General features: G+C 42.6%; 2 protein-coding genes across 2 annotated transcripts in view; one reads left to right on the top strand and one right to left on the bottom strand.

Moving 5' to 3' along the window:
* Positions 1–13,416, bottom strand: part of OLA1 (Obg-like ATPase 1) — a 119,770-nt gene extending 106,354 nt beyond the window's left edge. Inside the window, exon 1 of the mRNA XM_017838307.1 lies at positions 13,398–13,416. The gene's annotated coding sequence lies outside the window, so the exon portion shown is untranslated. The remainder of the gene's footprint in view (positions 1–13,397) is intronic.
* A 7,485-nt stretch (positions 13,417–20,901) lies between these two features.
* On the top strand, positions 20,902–23,149 carry SP9 (Sp9 transcription factor). The gene is made up of 2 exons (XM_017838288.1): positions 20,902–21,070; positions 21,794–23,149. Exons 1-2 carry the CDS (start codon positions 21,050–21,052, stop codon positions 23,147–23,149), a joined length of 1,377 nt encoding a protein of 458 aa, XP_017693777.1. The 5' UTR covers positions 20,902–21,049.
* The last annotated feature ends 647 nt before the right edge of the window (positions 23,150–23,796 follow it).

Raw genomic sequence — 23,796 nt, 5'->3', positions numbered from 1 at the left:
TGCATTTGCAGCAAGTGCATTGAGAACCCTGAAGTGGAGAAGAACTACTGCTGACCAGCTGGGGGAAGGCACTGAAATAACATCAGTGACCTGCTACGAGAAGAAAGACATGTGACCACTCTCATGTCAGATGAAAAAACCTTTAATAGTTTAATTTTTTACATAAGTGAAACAGATGGATTGTATCTCTTTCCTTGTGACACCGAAATTTTGCCTGTCACAATGAACTTCCATAGGGAAGAGCAGACTTTATTGGAAAAGGTACTGACTCGCTCTGCTTTCTCAGTAAGGGAGGTCTTAGGACATTTGCCATGCCAGTTACAATTTCCAGAAAGCCTGACAACATCATCTGAGAAATTACATATTTGTGTTGGTCTATTTTAGAAGTCAGGTTCTTAAAGTGTGACACCTTGTTTCTAACCATAGGCTATCTGACAAGAAGTGAATCCAGTTGTCAAAAATTTTTAATGTCAAGAATATGAGAATCTCTGAAAGGTCCATAGCCTGTAGTCATGCCTGTCTAATGCAAGTGGGTAGCTGAAGTAATTTGGGAAGAAAAGTTTATTTCCTGACTGCACAGAGCTCTGACTGCCAACTTATAGATAATATATATTCTTTTTTCACTTCAGGGTGGGCAATATTATTTCTTTGCACATTATATGAACCTAGAGGAGACCATATTATTAACGATTTGAGGTGTCTAGCTTTTTTAAACTGCTTAAAATAAAAAAAGTCAAAGATGGGTACCTGAAGTTATACAAGATCCCTTTAAGATATTTGTAGAACATTGGACATGAAAAAATACTCTTCTCCTCTTACTTTCCTGAGTATCTCATCTATGATCCATTCTTTTATAATAAATGTACATGCTGATAAATATTAAAAAAGAACTATATACATATTAATTATGTTGTGATTGTTTATCAATTTTTTTCCATAATAACATATTTTGTGTATATTCTGATCATTTTTGGGAAGGTCTTATGATCTAATCTCCAATCTATTTAAAAGAAAATGCTTTGTGTGCCATTTTATACTCATGGTCGTTTGGAGTTCTATTTCAGCTTCATTAATATTGATGGAACTTGTCTCTGCACTCATTCTCAGCAGATTCTTTGAAATTAATCTTCAGCATTTACTGTGATTTGTTTCTGTTTTCTGCTTCATCCCTGATTCCAGCTCTTCTCTAGTTAATTTTGTTTTCTTTATTTTTATCCACTTGCTATGACGGTTCTACTACTTGTGCCACTGTGGTGTGTCGGTCCTTTATGGGATCCCTGTTTCATCTCTGCCTTTCATTGTGATTTTCCATCATTATGGGCCTCTTGAATAAAAATGTAGCCCTTGTTTCTGGCAAAGTCCATGTTCCTTTTCTTTCTGTGTGATTTTCCATCATTACTGTTCTTAAATTTCTTGAATAATGATACATACTATGAACAAATGGATGAAGCAGTAATGGCTTCATCAGTGTTTTCTAAAATATATCTGCAGCTTTTGGAGCATACAGTGCTACAGTAGAGTCTGTGGCATGTTTGTAAAAGCTTGATTTTTAAAGTGTATTTTGCAGGCTATTGATGACTATGCTGCTCTGCATTAATAATTTTCTTTCTTTCTAACATTATCTACTTCTCAGAATAGTGGTTCCAAAAAGATATTGAAATTGAGGAATAAGTATTAGCACTGCACATCTTTGTATAAAATGGCGAAAACATAATCACTTTGTGATGTTCACAGCAATACCACTATGTTATGGAACTAACAGGATTCTTGTTAGGCCTTTTACATGCAGGATGTATGAATAGATTTCAGAATCCTTATTAAAACAAGTCAACATTTTAATTTGAAGCAGCATATCATAATAAACAAGTAATCAGAATAAATGTTTTAAAAATCTATCCGCAAAAATGTGATAAATGAAAAGTTGTACTTCAGTACTAATTAGTTACATTTGAGTTGTGTCAAATCCATGATGGAAACCAAAACTGTGGAAACATTTAAAGTTAAAATCTCAAGGAATAACATCAGTTCACCAGTTTGAACAATGGAAATCTTAAATATGCCATAATATAAGTTGGGGTAAAAATAGGGATCAAAATATGATAAAATGTTTTCTACCTTACTTGATAGTAGTGGCACAGTAACTTAGTCCACAAAGTGCTTCAGTAGTTGTAAAGGGGGAAAAAAGTTAGTTAAAAAATACTAACCAAGTATGTCAATGACTTCAGCATTAACATTTTTTTTAACATACTCTGTTAAATTATAGTCATTAATGTTTCATTCTGAAGGACAGATGGAAAGCCTAAAGGTCTTAAAGATCTGGAACGGCTTGCAGAAGTAAACCCTTGTTTAAAAAAACATTTATAATGACATTTACAATTGCCTACAGTCTTTCCCACCAAAATAAATGGGTCTTGTGGTTTTAATTAGAGAAAACCTGGTTCGTTTGTGTCCTGGTTTTTTCCATTTGAATTACAAGTAGCCAAATTCCTTGAAGTTCTCTAAAGATGTGAAATGTGAAATGCACCAGTTAGTGGCTCCAGCTCACTGTCCAGGGGCTGGAGACACTGCCCCCTTCACACCAGGGCAGTTGGTGTGCAGGTGAGACACCCACAAAATTCCACTCACGCACACAGCGTGGCAGCAAGGCCAGTGGGAACAGCTTCCCCACAATATCTGAGCAAAAAGAGCAAAGCAGGTTTGGCAATGGTAACCAGAATTAGCCAGAAGTCCATTAATTGCTAGAAAAGTCAGTAGTGACAAAACACGTCTGTGGTCAAGCTAGGTAGCCAAGTAAAAGTAGATTGGGTCACATGATCATCAACAAAGGTCACAGAACTAGGGGCAGGCACACCTACAACCTCACACCTCAGTGTAAACACAGCTCTCAAGCACAGAAAACAAGCTCCCAATGAGACACTCTCTCACAGGTCGATTCACAGCATTTGATCCCAGGTGACAGTCCTGCCCTGAGCACAGGCAGCCAAGGTCTTGGGCAAGTGGGAAAAGGTTGTCAGGCTTTTACACTTCATTCGGGGTCCTGACCCAAGCAGCTTTCAGTAATTGATGCTCCTTACCTTGGTGCCTTGATTTAGCCTGAAACATACAGCTGAGAATGCTTTTATATCCCATTCGGTTAATCTTCCAAAGAATCAATGACTGTTTGATAATGCTTTTATTAATGATTTCTTCTTACTACATTCCCTTACAGTGTGAGCTTGGTGCCTCAGTGACAGCTATTTTAGCTGCACTGCTGGTTCAGTGAAAAGCCTTGGGAAGATCGCTAATTTATGATATGTATCTGCCAAATTATGATCCCACTCCAATTTTCTTCCCTCACAGTGTTTTGTAGACAGGAATGCGGAGGTAGGTGGCCAAGTTTGAATAACTGTGTTATGTTAGTTCAGTAACAATGAACTGTCATTATTTTTGGCTAATGTTAAAGTCTAACTGGTGTATGGCCTGACAAACACATCTGAAACATTAACAGACTCTGGAAAAGAAATCTCCACTCAATTACAGGGCTGTGTCCAATCATTCTAATGAGAAGATGAGATTGGTTTGCAGCACAAAGTGGGAGAAGACTTAATACAATCAGTCAGTTTTAGTGATATCTCTGCTTCAATAATCAATTTATGTCAATTTATACCCAATTTTTTTTAAGTAGATGGTTGAGAACAACATTACTATTTTTTTAACTTCCGGGTAAAGGTATTTCTCTATTCATTTTATCTGGGGTAAGTTATGAAGTCATTTCTCAAATGCAAGTTTCAGTCCATCATTAAATAATAACTTGAATGACTGCTTCTCTTAACTCTTAGAGAAACATACCTGCATATTCTGAATCTGCAAGTTCCAGTCCTAATCATTCTTTGTTTCAGAGCAGTACTGGCAAAAGTAGTATGTGGCTACTGTCCCTATCAACGTCAATACATATTACAGAAAAAAAAGAGTTATAAAAGGTTTTAATGTATCCAAGTTGTTTTCTCTGATTCAGCAGACTCATGATGTTCTTAATTTTGTTATGCAAAGAGCCAGGCTATGTCTTGTTCTCAAACCAAAACAATAATTAAAACACACAGAAAATAAAAATATTCACAGTATAAAAAATAGCAGTTAGAAAATATACTTTAGAATAAAAATTGGAGCTCATATGTTCATGCCTTGTTTCACTAGATAAAAATCCAGATGACTTCACATCAAGATAAAGTTAACCCTTTTCACAGCAATTATCCGTGATACTTTTCATGTTGGCTAATAATTTCTGCATGACCTGAGCAGAAACATGGGCTACTTTTAAAGGCATACAACAATCAAGGAAGATTCTGAGTCATTGAAAGTCCACCCAACACAAGCCTCAATACACTTAGCAACTCACGTTTCCTTATAAGAAACTAGTAATGATATTCTGCCTATATCTTCTGCATATTTTTGAGTTGTTCCCATCTGGCAACACAGGAAATATCCTATCACTTCACTTTCAATCTCACGGGTCATATATTCAGGGGAATTAGCAACAGCAGCAACAACATTTGCAAACTCATGTTATCTGCAAGGCAGGGTAAGAACTCCTATTGATTCAGGCCAAAGGTGATCTCAAGTCTCTCCTATTATTTTTTCTGTTATTTCTGGGGGTCTTTTTGTTCAGTACTTGGTGCATCAATGAAATTAGATGAGACTGAAATACCATTTGCCTCAGGATTCTTTTGAGCTTAAGATTCCCACTTCTCTGGAGAGGTGTACTGTGAAGCACAAAATGCCTAAGAACAGCATTCATTCAGGAAAGAGATGATGGTCACTAGTGCCAGTATTCACCTCACTGCTGCGATAACTTGAGGGCGTAGATGACCTCCACAGCATTGAAGCTGAACTTATGAAGCTCAACAACTGTGCTAGCCACAAAAATATCTTTAATAGCCAGATTTAGTAAAGCACTTGTTAAAAAGAACACATTGTCTGTATAGATCATATACAAATCCCAGCCACCTCCCCAGTCTGTACCTGAAAGCATGAACAGAGTAGCCATAATGCAGCATCCACTTGCCAAAGCTAGGAGAGAAATAAGGCAATTAAAAACGTGAACTGGCCACTTATCTAGCCTTGTAACACTTAGCACCTGCTTGAATGCCTTCTGCCCAGCTGAGCAACATCAAGCTGTCTTAGAAATACTCAAGCAGGGCCTTTTGGGGAACAGACAAAGCTCAAGAGGTCTCTGGCCTAGAAAAGAAAATCCAGAACGTTTCTCTAGTGTTTCAGGAAACTACAAAATTAGTGAAAACCATTAATTGCACAAGTGATGTTCTGTGGATGAACTCAGTTTCTCAGAAAATTTCCCCAGATTTCTTTAGAAATAATCCAAAGGTCCGAGCAGTCTGTGAATCACAAACACTGCCTGAGAGATGCTATGTCCAAGAGTATGCCATCAACAAACGCTATCATTAGATGTACAAAATAAATTATTTTCTGCTTGGACTTTTCTCTTACTTCAGAGGTCAATTTCATATCAATTTTATCTAGTACACAACATAGTATTATATGCAATGCACTGAGATAGTTTATAAAATAATTTCAAAAGTAGTTTTGCGTCTTTTCTTTTTTTAAGGTCAAAAAAATATATATGCAGTCAATGTACAACCATCATAGAACTCGAAAATCGACCAAAGTTGTGACTTCAACTCAAAAATAATAAGAACAAGTAGCATTTTAAAGGAGGGAAGAAAGATAAACTGATTACTTAATTTTTTTATTTTTTTGCATCTCTAAGGAGAGTTGATAACTCCTCTTTAAAAATGTCAGCCTTCAATAAATTTACAAATATGCCTGGCTGCAGGTACAAGTGCGATGCAGAAGCTGCAGGATACTGAAGCCACTCCCATAACATTTAAGTGAGGGTGTACATCAAACCAGGAGATTTATAGTAATCCCCTGCTATTAGACACACTTTTCTTGAAAGTGTGAGTTCCCCTATTAGCTGCTCAGCAGGGGACTCCATTTACCCTGCAAGTGGTCTGAGGCATGCAAAATGTTTAAATTTTGAGAGAACCACAAACAGCAATGTTTCCAGAGTACAAAACATGACCTATTTTTTTAATTGCTCATAAAACAAGACACGTCCAAAGTGACATGGATACAAATAGCTTAACTTTAACCTGCCTGGAGCCAGCTCTGTAACTCACACACCGTGAGGATTTGGTTGTGAAGCCTCCTCAGTTAAATCAACAATCAGTCAGATGAAAAACTGATGCTGCAGTATCTCACAGACTAGCCTTTCTGAAAAGATGAAACTATAACAACAACAAGGCCACCTCAGACTTGACAAAGAGGTCACTAGTAAAAAGCATTTTGTCAGCAACTTCACTACTGCAGTTTCAAATTTCTGGAATTTCTGGAGGCTGCAAGAGTTAAGCCCTTTGAAAATACTTGATATTTTAATATTTTGAGATCTTTCCTTCTTTCCCCCTGTTTCAGTATGTACCTTTCAGCATTACTGACTGAAGAAATATCAGCCTTCTTAGCTCTGAAATTTGAAATCGCAGTAGACTGTGAGCTGTGGTAGGTATGTGCATCTAGAGATTGGAAATTCACCCAGGGAAACCATCTGGAAAAAAAAAAAATCTCCTGATTTAAAAAACCCTGAATAATTTTTCTCACGGATATGGACTAAAATATATTTGTGCCTTAAGAAGCTTGAGAGACTTTTGTTTATCTGAGATTAAAGATGGTAATCTATAGTCTCAAAACCCTAAATCACAAAAATTTCTCACATTTCTGCTTATAAAAATGTTCTTTTAAAATCTTTATTAAATTAGCTCTGTGGTGGGGTGAATGAACACTAAAGAAGAAGTTCTGTAATTGATTCTGAAGCTAGATCCCAGTCAATAGATAGTAATTTGGTTAGGTATCAAGACATTTGATTATAAGGCTTTTATTTGTTATTTACATTTTGTTTTTGTAACATTTAGCTTCGACCCTTTTGAAATAGATTAAACGGTGACTAATTTTAGTGTTTATTCCAACAACTGCAAAATAATCCTTCAGATTTACTAATACCAATCCACAATTAAACAATTTGCAAATGCAGGCTATATACAATTAGTAGGGCTTGCTGAATGAGCTCTTCACGTTTTTAAGATTCATGTCTACTTTGATGTGAAGACAGAATAATTTTAGTTTCAACGTCCATTTTAGATAGTGCACTGCTGAAAACATATTCATACTGCAACCACATCCCATCACTAATGGAGAACTGGACATAGAAGTATTTTCTTCAAACTGACAGATCAAATCTGAAACTGCTCAGAAATGCAGGTTATGAATTTTTTCCATTGTACACAACTCTGTGGCTCCATACTACTTTCAACAAGTATAAACAACCAAAAAACAATGTTGACATAGGTAAGAATTACAGGTACACCTCATCTTCTGACAGTCTTATGTCTGGACAATTACAGCATTGCATTGGCATGTTAAATGGCAACTTACATATTCACATATTAATGTATTCACATCAAGTAGTACATTAGTTTTCATTTTGCTTCTGTCATTATTTTTTTTTTTAAATCAATGCTTTCGGCTTTTTTCTTTTGCTCTTTGGCTTATCCCAAAATAGAAATCAAAGTTACAAGTTTTTTCTGCTTTGGAATTTAAAAGATAGATATGCAAATGAGGTATAGATGTATAATGCTATAGTTGGGTAGGTCTTTTCTCCTTTTCACTTAATAAAATAAATACTTGTATGCAAACATCAGATCTCACCCTAGAGCTAATATATACAGCTAATATATAATTACTATGGGATCAGATGTGATCCTAATCTAGTAGTAATTAGAGTATAAATGAGGTGGGATTTTTAAATGAACCCTTTCAGTGTAGGCCAGTACAATGTCTCTTAATGTTAGTTCAAGTCCTGTCATTGGAAAGACTCTAAATACAGTAGTATTTTGCTTCCTTAGACAGAGTAAAACCTCTTTTGGCAGAGTACTCTTTCATGAGTAAAGTTTCAGCATTTGAGAAGATTATGTAATTATGTAGGAGTTTAACTACAGTCAAAGGTTCTGAGGCCCTATGAGTGATTTCAGTGTGAGCATTGCTTTTCAAGACAGTTACTCTCAACACGCTTCCCTGAGTTACCTTAGTATTATTCATATATTACTGCATTAATAAATTTGGCTAATATTCCCAGACTGTTCTCTGCGGAGAAGTCAATGTTAACCAAATCCAGGGTTCTGCAGAGTCATACACAATGTGGACATTTGAAGAACAAAGAAATAGCAACCCAAACTCCCTATGCTGCTGAAGAAGAATCCTTTTAATAGCAATCCCAACTCCTTATGCTGCTAAAGAAGAATCCTTTTCAACCACAAATTTAGTGGAAAAGTTTTGGCGCAAGTAGAGACAACAGTTTAATATATTCCTAAACAGCTTAATTGGCTCTGTATAATGATTGCCCTCCTGCTCAGATATTGGTATGCCCCCGTTGCTATTCTCCTAACCATGTGGAACACATACTATTCTGCCACATGTTAGATTTCAAACTTTATATTACTTAAATACCATGGCACTGTGTGTTATTAATCAAAATCTCAATATTTTGGAGCTGTTTGTTAAACAATTTTCTAGCATCAAAACCTTACAAAATCACAATCTGAGACACTCAGCTGCCTTGAAGCTCTCTTCAGAGAACACTTCAAAGAGGAAGTTTTTTGTAGAGGTCACTTAACTATATTCTACCCTATAAATGCAATGAAACATTTTTTGTTTTAAAAATTGGAAGGAAAAAATGTTATGTAATTGTTTTAAATTGTTGGACTATTTAAAAAGTCATGTTAAAATAGTTACATTCCATGATGAGACTTGTCTTATAACTTTTGACATGCATAAGCTATAAAGCATGCCTATTATTAATTTCAGGAATAGTTTTGGATACCTACAGTGAATTAAACTGTCACAGTTGATATAATTATTAAGCAAGATTATAGACCATGCTCGGAAGTTCAAATAGTGCCCATTTCAAAAGTCCCCTCAGTAGTTATGAGTCCAGGAGCAACCTACCATGACTGGTCACACTCCTGCAGCAGGGTATGAAAGCTCTTTTTGTTTAAAGCTTGTTTTCTCAATCCTAGTTACAGCAGAGTGGTGTAAGTGCAAGAGATTTGAGTTGTTATTAAATTTAATGCATCTCATTAACACTTTTTACATGCACAAACAACCAATATGGAGCATAAAAGTGGAGCATGTAGTACTTGTCACTCCGTTTCAAAACTTCAGGTTTGTTGCCTGTATGAAACAGGCTGAGTAACTTTACTGCAGCAAACAAAATCTAGTGGACAGTGTGTAGATGAACATTCTTAACATTATCAATCAAATTGCAGGTATCTGCAATTTGAAAAGGTGAAAGTACCACTTTCACCTTTTTATGTCAAATGATGTGTGATCAAGGACTGTTAGATAAACCCCAACACAGCTCTTCTGCTAAACCAGAAACTCTAACAGACAGACTAACGCTGGACCTGCTGCATTCTTAAAAGTGGAATTAACATTCTTAAAGGAGGAAATGCATCAATGCATGTACGCTTTCAAATACACTGTAATGTGGGGGGAAATCAATTTACTTAGAGAAATATTTTCAGCTACACATTGGAAAAAAGATCTGAACTACACAGGAAAAAAATCATTCTATTTTGAATTTTAAGTAGAGCAACAGGGTTTGCGATGCTGTTTGCAACACTGCTGTTTTCATGTTCACTGAAATGGTCGATACCTTCACAAACTAAACAGAAGATTTGATCTTAGGGCAGTAGTCTCACTGAAGCCTTCTGACCAGATAACCACTTCATTTTTCAATGTCATTTACACTTGTACAAATGTGGAATATCCTATCTGGAATGAATTTAAACTAGTCTTGTGAATGTAAATTTATGTAAAAGAGTATAGAAATTAAAGTACACTGTTTAGCAATGCTTCTTCCTTTTAAAGATTTTAAAATATTCTTTTTAGCTAGCATAAAGAAAACATGGGCACACATATGCCCACATATGGATGTATGCAGTTACACACCTCCCCTAAAATGCCATATGGGCTGGCTGGCTGCTAGTCATTTCGATCCAGGTAATCAACATAGAAATAACATTTTCTTCTTCTCTGAGAAATTTTATATAATATGCAAGTATTTCATTAAACCTTCCCTTATTTTGCATCAAGTGCTTAAAAAAAAATCAAACAACTTACACTAAAACATGGTCCTAGCTGATTATAAAATTATAAAACGTGATTATAAAATAAGCCTTGCAAAAATAAATAGTTCTGTCTTTGTTTCCAGAAAAAAAGATGTTAGTAGCAGGCAAATTATTAAATATAATAATCTGGACATATTTGCCACATTCAGGTGTATGGAAGGCCTGGAAAAGTGGTATTTCTTAGTTGTGCAAATTACTTGAATCCAAAATAAAATCGTCAGTGTTTCTGGGGCAGCATCAATATTTAAAGTGAATTCCTTTTCTTTCACTTTTTCCAACTGTTTTTACAGTAACTTTTGTTTGATAGTAATAAACCACTCTCATCTACAGCATTTACCTTAAGAGTTTAGTAAAATATGTGCTATAGAATAGAAGAAAAATATTGACCTCTTAAAGGCTTTACACCTCCTTTCTCCCTCCTTCTCCTTTTCTTTTTTCTTTTTGTTCTTATTATATCCACGTCTCCAAGGTCTGTCTCTTGGTGCTTGGTACGCTATCACTATGTTAAAGGCGAATTTTTACAGTTCAATCTGAGATAGTTTTTCCAGGGTGGGTCACATTCTGTTGACAGGTATCATGCATCTTGTCTCCTAGCAAATGATCAGTTTGGAATCTCATCCTAACTGATACTTGCTCTTTGGGGATGGATAAAAAAACCACAATGTGTTCTATAAAGCTCAAATTTGCCTTAGCAAACAAAACATCTGCTAGATTTGTGAGTGACTTGTGACAGCAGGAGACATCAGCACTGGCCTCCTCAACAGAAGACACTGCTATTAATGGAAGCTATTATGGAAGAATTCTGGCAAGAATTTTTTTTTCCAAACAGCTAAAAAAAATTAAAGAAAAAATATGTTATGTTGTTATGGTAACAGCTATTTGAAAAATACTGTAACAAAAGGCAATCTAATATCCAACTACCAAGCTGCTGGTTTGACTATTTGGTTTTCTTTTTAAGCAGTTTATTTACAGAGATCCCCTCCCTCTTCCTTATGCAGTCACAAGTGTGAGTATGCATGCTTAGGTAAGACACCATCTGCAAATAATTGGTGTTTGTAACATTTCAGTCTTGGAGCTGCAAAATTCCAGATACTGCAGATTTTTGCACATCACTAGAACATCCAGTTTTATATAGGCTGAGTCACTCCCTCACATGGCAATAAACCATATTTTGTGGCATTTCCAGCACGCACTTCTGGCACAAAGAGGTGTTCCTGTGCTCCTCATGCTTCATGGAATGTGGCTAGTCAATTTGTGGGTACCACAGCTACTCCGTGGAAAAATGCCATGTCACATCTTGATGGTCTGGAATCAGCGCCCTCCCAAACGCTGGGAAAACAAGGTTCCCAAACAGTCTTAGGAGTTAAAGCAGCATGCAACATACCTTTCCAAAGCCTGCAATTGTATTTTGTACATTACACCTTTTTGGAAAAATTTCTCTGAATAAGCACAAGGTTCTAGTGCACTAACTTCTGTATTTTACTTTGAATAGGAGCATGTAGTCCTCACTCAGATAAAGCTTCTTTTGAAGTTACAGCATAACAACTTGGGTAATGACTGAAAGGTCTGGCTACTTGATCTTACATATCACATGTACAGTGATAATACGAAAGAGCTGGAGGACACCGCCAGCTCCTCCTCTTAGACCTGTGCTTTCAGCCATGATGTGTACAAAAAACGAGACAAACAGCACACATTTTTGTGGTACTTGTCTCAGGCTGAACAAACCTTGGAGCTTTGCTAAATGTCCTCCAAAATCCAAAATGGAGGATCAAGTTAAACTGTGTTAAGTACCGCATAGGAATTGTGAACATCCAATTTCTTAATATGGAGATGAGATTTTAAAAATGTGAAACTTGCATTTTGTTTCACTGCTTTCAATCCCCCTGAGATGTTTAATGGTCTGCCCTTTTCATTCATTCATCCAATTTCAATTAAAGTAACTAACATGGTTTATCTATAAAGATTACAAATGCAGGGGTGGAGTGATACAAATTTTGGCTTCTAGTTGTTTTGCTGTAACTGGGAATTTTGCAGTCATGTTGTTTTCCAAAGAGACAAATATTTTTAGTGTCAATATTACAATTTAGCTATGTTCATGTGCAATAAAAGCCATGAGAAATATCAGATAACAAAAATCCACTACAGCTTATTTTGCATCGTTTTGCAAAAGAGAAAGTGAGTTATGGGTTCTCAGTGACAATCCAAATTCAGCAACAATGTGCTGTATAGGTCCTACTGACACTCATCTGCATATATGGGAATGCATTTAGAAACTGAATGCAAGTGGTGGTATTTTCTGAACACCCCCCCCAAAATCCCTTGAGCATTTCAGACATTCCACTCAAAGTGATTCTTTAATGTGGGACCTACTTACCGCATTTGTTTTACATTAGAAAATGCTGTATAGGTTGTTTACATATGGAAAAGTCAGTGGAGAGAGATTTCTGTAACTGTTCAGAAAGAAAGACTGCACTGTTACTGTAACAAGGACAATTATGGACAGACACAGGTAATAGCTGTTTAGAAAATCTTAGAAGCATTATTGTGGATAATAGACATTCCTTTTCTTAGCTCTGCCCTTGCCCAAATTTCATTTTCTGTTGTGGTGTCCACCTAGATTGCTTAAGACAGCTGTAGTCTTCTCATTTACATTAAGGTAGCAAAAAGTTGACTGCTGAGTTGTCCCAGGTGGAGTTCATCTGTACAAAGGCCTGAAACTGTGAGGGAATACCTAAAATGTCAGATATGTCCAGTACCTAGTGCTGCTGCAAATTATCACCTCTTCCAGGTCACAAAGGCCAAAATAATTTCCAGCTCTATTTTTCTAAAAGCCATTTTCATTTAATCTGTCCTTTACAAATGGTAAATTTAATGAGAACTTCAGGAATAATTCAAACTAAAATTAAGAAAAAATACCTTGATATATACATAGGCAATTCAGATATATTTTAGTAAGCAACAACCTGGCCACTATTAAAATAGTTCTCAAGTACTATTGAAATAATAAGTATGCTCGCAAAGGAAACCTGCTTGCTTTTGAAGTGACTGTATGCATTATTACAGCTTCTTCTGATAATAGCACATTTAATACCAAGGCTAAGATGCAATCAATCTTTTTTGTTGGAAGAAGGTGTTACATTGTACCCGTATGCTTATACTCACCTAGGAGTTTCAATCCACTAAATTAATCCAGCCTGAGGTTCAGGAGCGCTGTTGCTTGCTTGGCCTCCACTGTATTCTTCTTGCTGGCTTTGCAGAGCAGCAGAGAGCAAAGGAGGTGAGAGTGGGACCAGGGAAAAGGAAGAGGTCTGTCTCTAAAGAGACACTGAATTAGACTGGAGTGAATAGCTTATGTCCTCTGTAATTATACACACATTGAACCCTTTACAGTTGACTTAAGTTACTTCGAACTGCATTGGTGTGGCCCTCCATACTGATTAAAAGCAGCATCTATTTACCTTAACAATAAATGTGGAGATTAGTAAAAGTTCACTTGATCATAATAAGAAGATAGATAATCAAAGAGCAATGCAACCCAGATGGAACGTAAGGTACCGAAGCAGTATATTAGGAAGCATAGGCTGCTTTTGTACATGTGTAGGTTAAGGACTGCAGAAATCCCTTCAAGTAGACAGTTTTTATAGCGATACTTAAAAGTAGAGAAAGGCCAAAACATGTCCTGAGCAGGCTGGCCTGGCAATTCTCCTAGGCAAAGTGACAAATACAAAGCTCTCGTAAAGGAAAAAGACTTTAAAGCACAATGTGACTAAATGGACCATCTCTACAAAACCTTTGAAAGAGGCCTCCACATCTTTTATTCTTCTTTGATGTCTCCTCCATGATAAGGAGCAAGTTTAAGGTAAGCAGGACACACTGCTGATTCTGTGGGTTAAGCTCTTGATGGCGCAGGGTCTACGAGAAAAGGAAGAACTGGGTTTAGTATGTGACAGATTCAACAGAAACTTCGCATTGTGGGATCTTCTGAAGGGAAGGGGGAGGACACCTCCTATTCCTATTGCAACTATCTTTCGGTTTTACATTGTAGAAGTGTTTTACTAACCCCTTTCTATTAAGGAAGTAATAACCAAAGAAGTGAATAGTATCAATCCCATGTAGACAACTTGGAAAAGCAGCAAGGGCTGTATCTATGTTTTGTAACAAAAGGGTTGTAACCAGGACTTGACAGCATCCCTTGTTTCTCTTCTTTGTACCGATATTGATGCACTGAATGCTTACCTCCTCGCAGAAAATTATGTGATAAAATGGTGACTTTTGACAAGCTCTGCAGCAATTTCCAGAGACCAGACTGTTGCTAAAACACAAATGATAGTTGGTACCTTAAATTAATAACATTCTCTCTTGTGTGATATTCCAAAATAAATTTCCAGCTGAACCAAGACTTACAGATGTTTTGGCTTTTTTTCTAACAAACACTGTTACCATTTACACTGGTCCCATCAAAGTCACATTTTAAAGAATGGCTTAGCTCATATGTGTGGCGTTTTGTTTCTCAGCAGTTTTAATTTTGAGCATGTCAGAACTGTTTAACACTAAGCCAAAGATTCATTCAGTCACTTGGTAGCTATTGAGAATAATTTTGCAGTGCTAAGTAGCAAGGTGAATAATGTTAGCAAAAAGGTAAGGAAAATGCAAGAAACAGAGGCTGTCCATTGAATGAATGGCAAATCATGGTCCCATTCCTTCTGACCTGAATCTCTGTACCCCTAATAAATTATTGGCAAGCACAAAGTCACCAGCCTCTCCCAGACCTTTACTTTGAGGTTGCCAGGAGCTGGGAGGAATTACGCAGGCGTGAGAGTTTCCCTGGGTCTTCTGAAAGAAGGCTAACAAAGACAGACCCAAGGCCTACAGGGTAGCAGCTTCAGCTTTCATAGCAGCTGCTATTTTGTAGTTTCTTCGTTGTAGAGTGGTTAGAATAATCATCCATGGTGTAGAAGACTGCACACAGCCTGTTCCTCCATCAGCTGGCACATCCCAGCCAGCTCTCCGCTCCACAGTGGTCTTGGAACTTCCAGGGGCTCATGCATGGTTCTGTGTCCACAATGTCATTAAAAGGCTACAAAAAGCTAACCAGCACTTTGTTGCACCTATGTGTAAGCCACAGCTTTCCTCCTTGCATTGCATATGCACAGCAGATTAGTGTCTTGTTTAGGAAGCAGTCATAGATCTCTTTGTTTCCTTCTTTCAGGTACAAGGTGAATTAATCCATTTGGAAACCAGCAAATGCTCCCCTCCCTTCCTCTCCCACAAGCCTGAATTCTTCCACCCTACATTTCTTGACAATAAAGACAGATAAAACTCAGATGCCCTACCAGAGGAAGGAATTGAGCCTGTTTCTTTGCATGTAAGTTTTCTAAATAAGTCACTTTTGTTGTTTAAAGGTGTGATGAATGGAGACATAGGGCCGGTTTGGTCGCTGGAACAGTACAATGGATGTAAGAAGGTTTTTTTCTTTGCCATATAAATCATTCACATTGTTTAAGGTACATTGATCAATCTAATGGCTTGTAATAGGCTCCTAATTGCCACTAGGAAAGTATTGCAAGCTTGCATTTGAACGTGAAATGGTTCATGATCTGAGCTGAAATTCACCTTAAGCTTGAGTTCTAGTAATTACAGAACACAGAAAGAGCACAATGAACGGTTCCCCGTCTTTCCTCGCCCTAATCCCAGGACAGGGTGAGAGTGGAGAACATCAGAATGGGGGATCCAGCGTATTTTCCTCTGCCAAAACAGCAGTTCATTAACGGGCGAAAGCTGCAGGAGGATTTATTGGTCATTGTGGACCGAAGAGAACTTTGTAATGTCAATCATCCTGCCTATTACGCTGCCACATATCTCTATCTGCAGATAGACAGCTTGCTTAATCACAACCAACATTCTGAGTCACGCCTGGCTAAAAACGTGGTATAAAAAGCTAGGAGGGTACCAGAAGCGGGATGCCATGGGAAACGCGGGGACAGGACTTCTCCGGGATGAGGTTGCTCCGGTGAGGCACCCGCCCGTTCCCCTGCCCGCCCGCCCGGTGCCGCCGCTTCCCGCGCCCCGACTGGCGCCGCCGGGGGAGCCGCGGGGCGCAGGAGCCGGGCGGGCCGGGGGCGGCCGGGGCGGGCTGGGCGCTGGCAGGGACCGCCGAGCCCGCCGTCCCGGCCGCCGCTTCCCTGCTCACCGCACACACCTCATTACCGAGTCAGCAGAGCCGCTTTAATGGACTTGTGCGGAAAGGCGGTTTTCCGCTCTATAAACGTTGGGTCCCAGCGTTTACTAATTAAACTCCTTCTATTTAGAAACACCTGCATTTTAAGAAAGCTTTCTGAACGCTAGCACTGACTGAATTTCCAGCCTGCTGCAGTCTGAGCTTGTCATGCCTAACCCATGTATCATAACAGCATTGGAGAGCATGTGAACCAAGAGATAAAATCCTCGTACAATACTCCTCGCACAACGTTCCTCAGACTTTCCTACCAAGGCAGAAAACAAATCTATGATGCTGTTGAATAATCTCCCAATAATTGTAGTAATTAAAATCATCATCCAGTCTGCAGTCACCTTCCTTCCTTTGACACTAGTCTTCCCTTGAATTGTTAACGTGTCTCCGGCTGAGATAAACAGAACAAGGGAGCTTTAAAATACACGGTCCAAATAAATTTAGCGGAAGAGAATTAGTTCCACAGACACGCTTTTGACTGCGTTCAGTAGGCGACAGATTTCTAAAACTATCATGCAGATTTCTCAAATGCAGGGTAATATGGGTCTCCCTGCTACTCTTAAATAGTGTCACCTTAAAGATCGAGGAGAAGATGAAAGCCCAGCCTGGTGCTCCACCTCGGGGCTCGGTGTGCTGGGGGCAGGAGGAGAGGGGAGTGCACCATGTAACAGACATCTTATGAAAGATCAAGCAGAAATTGTGGGAGAGTGCCATAATTTTAATTTAATTTCCATGATCAATTTGATCCCAGTGCTCATTCTCTTTTTATTAACTATAAAAGATTTCCTTCTAATCAAAAGCTGCACTTCATCTTTACTCACAAATGAAAAACTCTATAGCAGAAAGAATTCAGTGGACTCAACAGGCACCACGGTCTGTATTTTAACACTGTCTATATATCCTTCCCCCTTTTAATGTCTAGTCCTGGGCAGAATATAGTGGGGAAGCCTTAACTGAAGTTATTAATTTATCACCAGGTACCCCTCTGCATTGCTCTGATAATCAATGGTGGTTTCTAGATCATGTAAATGAAGAGTGTAATTGGGGGGGGGAGGGGGTTTCGCACGGAAGTCCTGTTGACAAAAAAAAAAAAATCTGGCAGGACGCAATTATTTATCTCGGCAATGAGCAGTTTGCGTGTTTCCTGCCCACGTCCCTTCTGTTTGACAGAAAATGAGGCTGCTTTCTTGAACTTGGAAGGGTTTGCCCCTTTCCCACCCGTAACATCCATGAGCAAAACTCCATGCCCGTCCTAGGATTCAGGAAAAATTGTACGGCAACCTTACATTTAACTGCTAATAAATCGATTTATTTGGAAAATATTTGGCAGCTCTTTTCCCAAGCTCTGTTTGAACAGAAGAGTCATTTCATCTGATGTTCTTGAATATAAACCCAGGAGCTTCCCAGCCATCTTTAATGAACGAATTGTTTCCCAGCTCTACCTCCTAAAGACAGCAACTTTAGTAGTTGCACAGATCAAAAGACACGCGTAGAGAGAAGATGGGAAACAATATTGTTCAAAGGAAGTGAACTGTTGCATTTAATTAGGCTATTCTTTATTAGTATTCATATTGAGATTTTTTCCTAAGATTTATGTTGATTTAACTGTAATGTATTTATGATGTAAATATATTCCGAGATGAAAACGTCACGGATCAATTGTAAAGGACCCGGATACATAATTTTAAAAAATCAGTTTCAGTTTATGTGAGGTTCTCACCCCACTTTCGCTTCTTAGTCAGATTTGTTTATGCAGAATCGACATTTAATAGTGCTAATTGCACTCCAGTTAAATTGCCCTGATTGCAGAAAGGGAAGCAATTTTCGTGCTCTCTGTCTGGGTTTGGAAGAAATTGTTTTATATTCACCTCTTTATAAAGAAGTGGAGATAAGGCACCGAGCCTTTGCACAAATTGCACTTATGGGCTGACTGGCAGCATTCAGGCTTTATAATAGAGCATTATTTGGCCGTTTTGAATAATGTAAAGCATTTGCTGAAAGCTATTCTCCTGAAAATTGCTTTAACTTTTAAAAGGGTGATGATTCACTCCAAACCAGGCCTTTGTTACATTGTCATTATCCCCCCAAATGTTTTAACAGTCAGCTCAACACTTTAGCATAACACATTGATCTTTGTTTAAAAACTCGATTTTTGGAGCATGAAAAAATCTGTCAGAAAATACTTGACCCCCTAAAGATTTTAGCAGCGTTACCCCTTCCGCCGCCATTCCCTCAGCCTTTCCACCGCCTGCCTCGTTCCTGCGGGTTTTAGTTACTTTTCCGACTACAAAGGGGCGAGGAGATGGATGTGCGGCAGGCAGAGCCGCCCGCCTGCCTTCAAGCACAGCAGAATCCCTACTTTGGTGTGGGAGCGCAAGCGGGCAGCGGATGCCTTTACTCGCTGATGTAGAGGCAACATTTTTAAACGTCACTCTCTCGATCTGCCTTCCAGACGTATTTTATTGATGACTTTCCCCAAGATAAGAGGAAAGACCCTCTCCCCCCGCCGCCCTGGGGTTGGCCAGAAGCGCCGCGCTGCTACTTGACGACCACCACGGAAGGCTCCTGGGAAGGGAAGGAGCGGGTTTCCCCCCGGAGGAAAGGAGGAAGGAAAGAAGGAAGGAGGGAAGGAGGGAAGGAAGGAGTCACCTGTTGGGCGATGGCTCCCGGGTGCCCCTGTCGGACTCCTCGCCTCGCCTGCGGGGGTTATGTCGCTCCCCCCGCCACCGCCTTTCCGCCGCCTCCACCCGCCGAGCGCTACAGCCCCCCTGGGTCCCAGCCGCCGCTCAGGATCTGCTCGGGGCAGACCTTTCGGAGGAAGGGTTTACCATGCACTCCCCGGACCCCTGCGCCGGCTGCGAGTCAATGTGGAAAGAATTAAGCGCAGAACAGTATTTCCTCCTACTGCCCCGACTCTGTTTAATACGTGGCGACAAAAAGGCGAGCGCCCTTTGAAAATAGCCTTAGACGTTTAAATAAAAGATAATCTCCAGGGGCATCCTTCCCTAGCGTGGCAGGCGTCCTGCAGATTGCATAACACAATGTAAAATAAATTGCAATGCCCGCCTTATTTAAGCACACACATACAAAAAAATATAAAAACACGTAAAGAAAAGCGAAATCCCCTCAATTTCCCGGTTTCTCCATTTTGTTCCACAGCGATGCCTATTTTGCATCTGCTCGGTGGTTTTATACTGGATGGCTGAGGCGGCACCGAGAAGAAGGAAATATTGACTCAAATGCAGAGCAAGGGCCCGGCGTTGCTTGAACGCACTCATCATATTTCTGGTTCAGAATTGTACCCAGCTGCACTGGGGACTGCAGAAAGGAGAGGGAAAAACTCCTATTCCCATCCTCACAGAGACGACTGCAATGATGAAAAGTTGCACGCCTATTGATCTTCCGCAGGCACAGTACGGGCAGGTTCTAGCCAATTACTTAAGAAGCCTCAAATAATTACAAATCAAAGGGACTAGCTTCCAAGACATTGAGGAGCCGAGGTTTGGACTTACATTTCGCACATGCAGAGAGCAGGTAAAGTCTCTGTCGCTCACTGGGCGTGTGGAGTGTGCACAGTGCAGAGGCCACAGGCAAGTGCTGGGGAGGCTTATTCCAGCAGCGCCCTAGCACTGCTAGGAGGGAGCAAGCCTTCTCCCATTAGCAGCACTGCTTCCACAGGAGTATATGAGGCTTGAAAAACGTGCTGCCGGCTGCGAATTTGACTTTCAAAGTGTTTTGCTGGCGATTACTCTGTAAAATAATATCCTCTCTCTTAAGCGACAGGATGTCATATGCCCCTTGTCCTCTCTCCCGCCCCAGTACAAGAGCAAAGGGATGCCTGTCGGTCCCTGCCTTTGGATTTTTTTGGCGCTTTATATAACTAAAAAGCCTTCTCGGTTCCTTTTGCAAAGAAAGTAAGAAATACGTTGTGGCGGAAATCACTTCTAGCATTTAGCAAAGAAAAACCAAAAAATTAACGTGTTTTCACAAAATGTCATTAGGCGCTGTGAGGTTATTCGTATCCAACACGGACAGCTTCCAAACGGCCTGAAAAAGGAGGCAGAGGGCCTGTTGAATAAAAGCGAGGTAGGTATGGTCTACTGGCCGCGAGGATCGCAGGTGACCGCACCGGCAGCGGGGGATATGACACCTCCTGCACAGTTTACAGGCGGCGTCGGAGCGGCGTCGGGCGTGACACCAGCCCTCCGCCGGCGCTGACCCCGCTCCCGACCGCTGCCCCCGCGGCTGTCGGTGCGTGCCCGGCGGGAGCGCGGCGCGGGGCGGGCGGGAATTGCGGCGCGGCCGGGCCGGGGAGTTTTCTCCCCACGCGCTCACTGGCACGCGCCCCGCGCCCCGGCGCCGGCACCTCCGCGCAGCCTGATTGGCTGCCGGGCCGCTCCGGGCCGCTCCGCCCGCGCCCTCATTGGGCGAGCGCCGCCGCCAGCGGTACTTCAAAGCGGGCGCTGCCCGCACTTAGGCAGAGTTTGGCCCCGCCGCGCCGGAGTGTCCTTAGTGCCGCCGGGCAGCGCGGGGCGCACACCGAGCGCCGTCCCCTCCGCCCCACCGCCCAGCCCACGGACGTGCTATGGCTACGTCTATCCTCGGGGTAAGTCGCATCGCGCGCTTCCTCTCGGCTTCCCCCTGGAAAAACTGCCGTTGCCGCCGCCGCGTTGTGGCTGCCCCTCGCACAAACCGCGAGGATGGGAGGTGATCCCGGCCCGCCTCGGGGGATTTCACTGCGGGCAGCCCATCGGGTCGTTACCAAAGAGTTTAGTCTGAAAACTCGCTGGGCCGGAGAGAAGCCGTGCTGCTTCTGCTTTCTTTTGTTTTGGTTTGGGTTTTTTGTTTGTTGGTTTGTTGTTTTTGGGTTTGTTTTTTATAACTCGAACTACGGTTGATTTCCAAAGATTTTCGCCAGCCCGGCGTTGCGCGTGGCGACGGTCAGAAGGCTCCGCACACCGCTCGCCTTGCTGCCATCTCGTTTTTCCGTCTCTCCTGTACGATTGCTCGAGGAGACGCCGCATTTCGTTCCCACGGGATTTTTGGTTTAACGGTAGTAAGCTCGAACAGCCCTCTCGGAACACGCGTGTCGCTCGTGCCCGTCGGGATCCGCTTCCGATGTAAAAACCCCTCGGGCGCCGAGACCGGTCCCCGGCTGAAAACGAGTTATGCCGAGCGGGGCAGGGCTGAGCCTTCCTCCAAAATAAGAGAAAACTTTTCCGCGGTACCGCTCTTTGCGCCGCGGTTCTACCCGCGCTGCCGCGTCCCCGCGGGAGCCTGGCGAGGCAGCAGGGGTTAGGCTGACGGGCCGGCTTTGTCTCTCCCGCAGGAAGAGCCGAGATTTGGAACGACTCCCCTGGCCATGCTGGCCGCCACCTGCAACAAGATCGGCAACACCAGTCCCCTGACCACCCTGCCCGAGTCCAGCGCCTTCGCCAAAGGGGGCTTCCACCCCTGGAAACGCTCCACCTCCAGCTGCAACCTCGGCTCCAGCCTCTCGGGCTTCACGGTGGCCACGAGCAGGGGCTCCAATGGACTGGCCAGCAGCACGGGCACCGCCAACAGCGCCTTCTGCCTGGCTTCCACCTCGCCCACTTCCTCGGCCTTCAGCAGCGACTACGGCGGCCTCTTCTCCAACTCAGCCGCGGCGGCGGGCGTGTCCCCGCAGGAGCCCGGCGGGCAGTCGGCCTTCATCTCCAAAGTGCACAGCTCGGCGGCCGAGAGCCTCTACCCGCGGGTGGGCATGGCGCACCCCTACGAGTCCTGGTACAAGTCGGGCTTCCACTCCACGCTCTCGGCGGGCGAAGTGGCCAACGGGGCGGCCTCCTCCTGGTGGGATGTGCACACCAACCCAGGCTCCTGGCTGGAGGTGCAGAACCCGGCGGGGGGGCTGCAGAGCTCGCTGCACTCGGGCGCCCCCCAGGCCTCGCTGCACTCCCAACTGGGCACCTACAACCCCGACTTCAGCTCCCTCACCCACTCCGCCTTCAGCTCCACCGGCCTGGGCTCCACGGCCGCCTCGCACCTGCTCTCCACCAGCCAGCACCTGCTCACCCAGGAGGGCTTCAAGCCCGTGCTGCCCTCCTACACGGACTCCAGCGCGGCGGTGGCGGCAGCCAGCGCCATGATCTCGGGCGCCGCCGCCGCCGCCGCCGGGGGCGGCTCGGCCCGCTCCGCCCGCCGCTACTCGGGCCGCGCCACCTGCGACTGCCCCAACTGCCAGGAGGCCGAGCGGCTCGGGCCGGCGGGGGCCAGCCTGCGGCGCAAGGGGCTGCACAGCTGCCACATCCCCGGCTGCGGAAAGGTGTACGGCAAGACCTCGCACCTGAAGGCGCACCTGCGCTGGCACACGGGCGAGCGGCCCTTCGTCTGCAACTGGCTCTTCTGCGGGAAGCGATTCACCCGCTCCGACGAGCTGCAGCGGCACCTGCGGACTCACACGGGCGAGAAGCGCTTTGCCTGCCCCGTCTGCAATAAGCGCTTCATGCGCAGCGACCACCTGAGCAAACACATTAAAACGCACAACGGGGGCGGCGGGGGCAAAAAGGGCAGCGACAGCGACACGGACGCCAGCAACCTGGAGACGCCGCGCTCCGAGTCCCCCGACCTCATCCTGCACGAGGGGGTGGGCGCCGCCGCCCGCGGACCGGGCAAGGAACCTACCGCGGGGCCCGGCGACTCCTAGGGCAGAGCCGCCGGAGCCGCCCGGACTGAGCCCCGCGCCGGCCGGAGGGACACGAGCCGCCCCGCCGCCGACAGCGCCCCGGGCCGCAGCGGGCAGGGCCGGGCCGGGCCGGGCCGGCGGACGGCGGTGCCGGAGAGACGCGGCCCCCGTCCCGCCCGGCCAGTAGGTACCGAGTGACACTTTCTTCCGCTTCCCTTTTCTCTTTCTATTGGAAGGCAAGCATCCTAAGAGAGGCTTAAGGTGAGAAATCCAGCTGCAACTCCGAGACGATCCCTCTGTATCTCATAAACATCTGTATAAATAGGGTTCAAAAAAGAAGAAAAAAAAAAGAAAACCAGATCGTGTTCCCTTATTTTTCTTGTAAATGTTGATCTGATAAGGGGTTTGGGGGATTTTTTTTTTTAATTGGTGAATTCCTGAAATTCAGGGAGGTTTTGGGGTTTTGATTATTTTTTTTTATTTTAAATTTCTGATGCACTTTGTGGAAGTCAGTATATATGTAAAAGATATTTAAAATGTTGAGTTAACACTTCACTCAAACACACGTAAGTTAAGGTCTCTTAAAGAAATTAAATGCGTTTATCTGTATGGAAAAAATCTTGACATATTTTCATTTTGGTATTATTAAAGGACTCTGAACAATATAC

Source organism: Lepidothrix coronata, unplaced genomic scaffold, assembly GCF_001604755.1.
Source record: "Lepidothrix coronata isolate B3197 unplaced genomic scaffold, Lepidothrix_coronata-1.0 Scaffold7, whole genome shotgun sequence".
NCBI classification, from domain to species: domain Eukaryota; kingdom Metazoa; phylum Chordata; class Aves; order Passeriformes; family Pipridae; genus Lepidothrix; species Lepidothrix coronata.
Note: the sequence above shows the minus strand (reverse complement) of the source record. Positions and strands in the feature narration are given on the sequence as shown.

Coding starts and splice junctions, on each gene's coding strand:
- SP9 (XM_017838288.1), top strand. CDS start 21,050: ATGGCTACGTCTATCCTCGGG. Junction 21,071..21,793: donor TGGCTACGTCTATCCTCGGG/GTAAGTCGCATC, acceptor TCTCTCCCGCAG/GAAGAGCCGAGATTTGGAAC.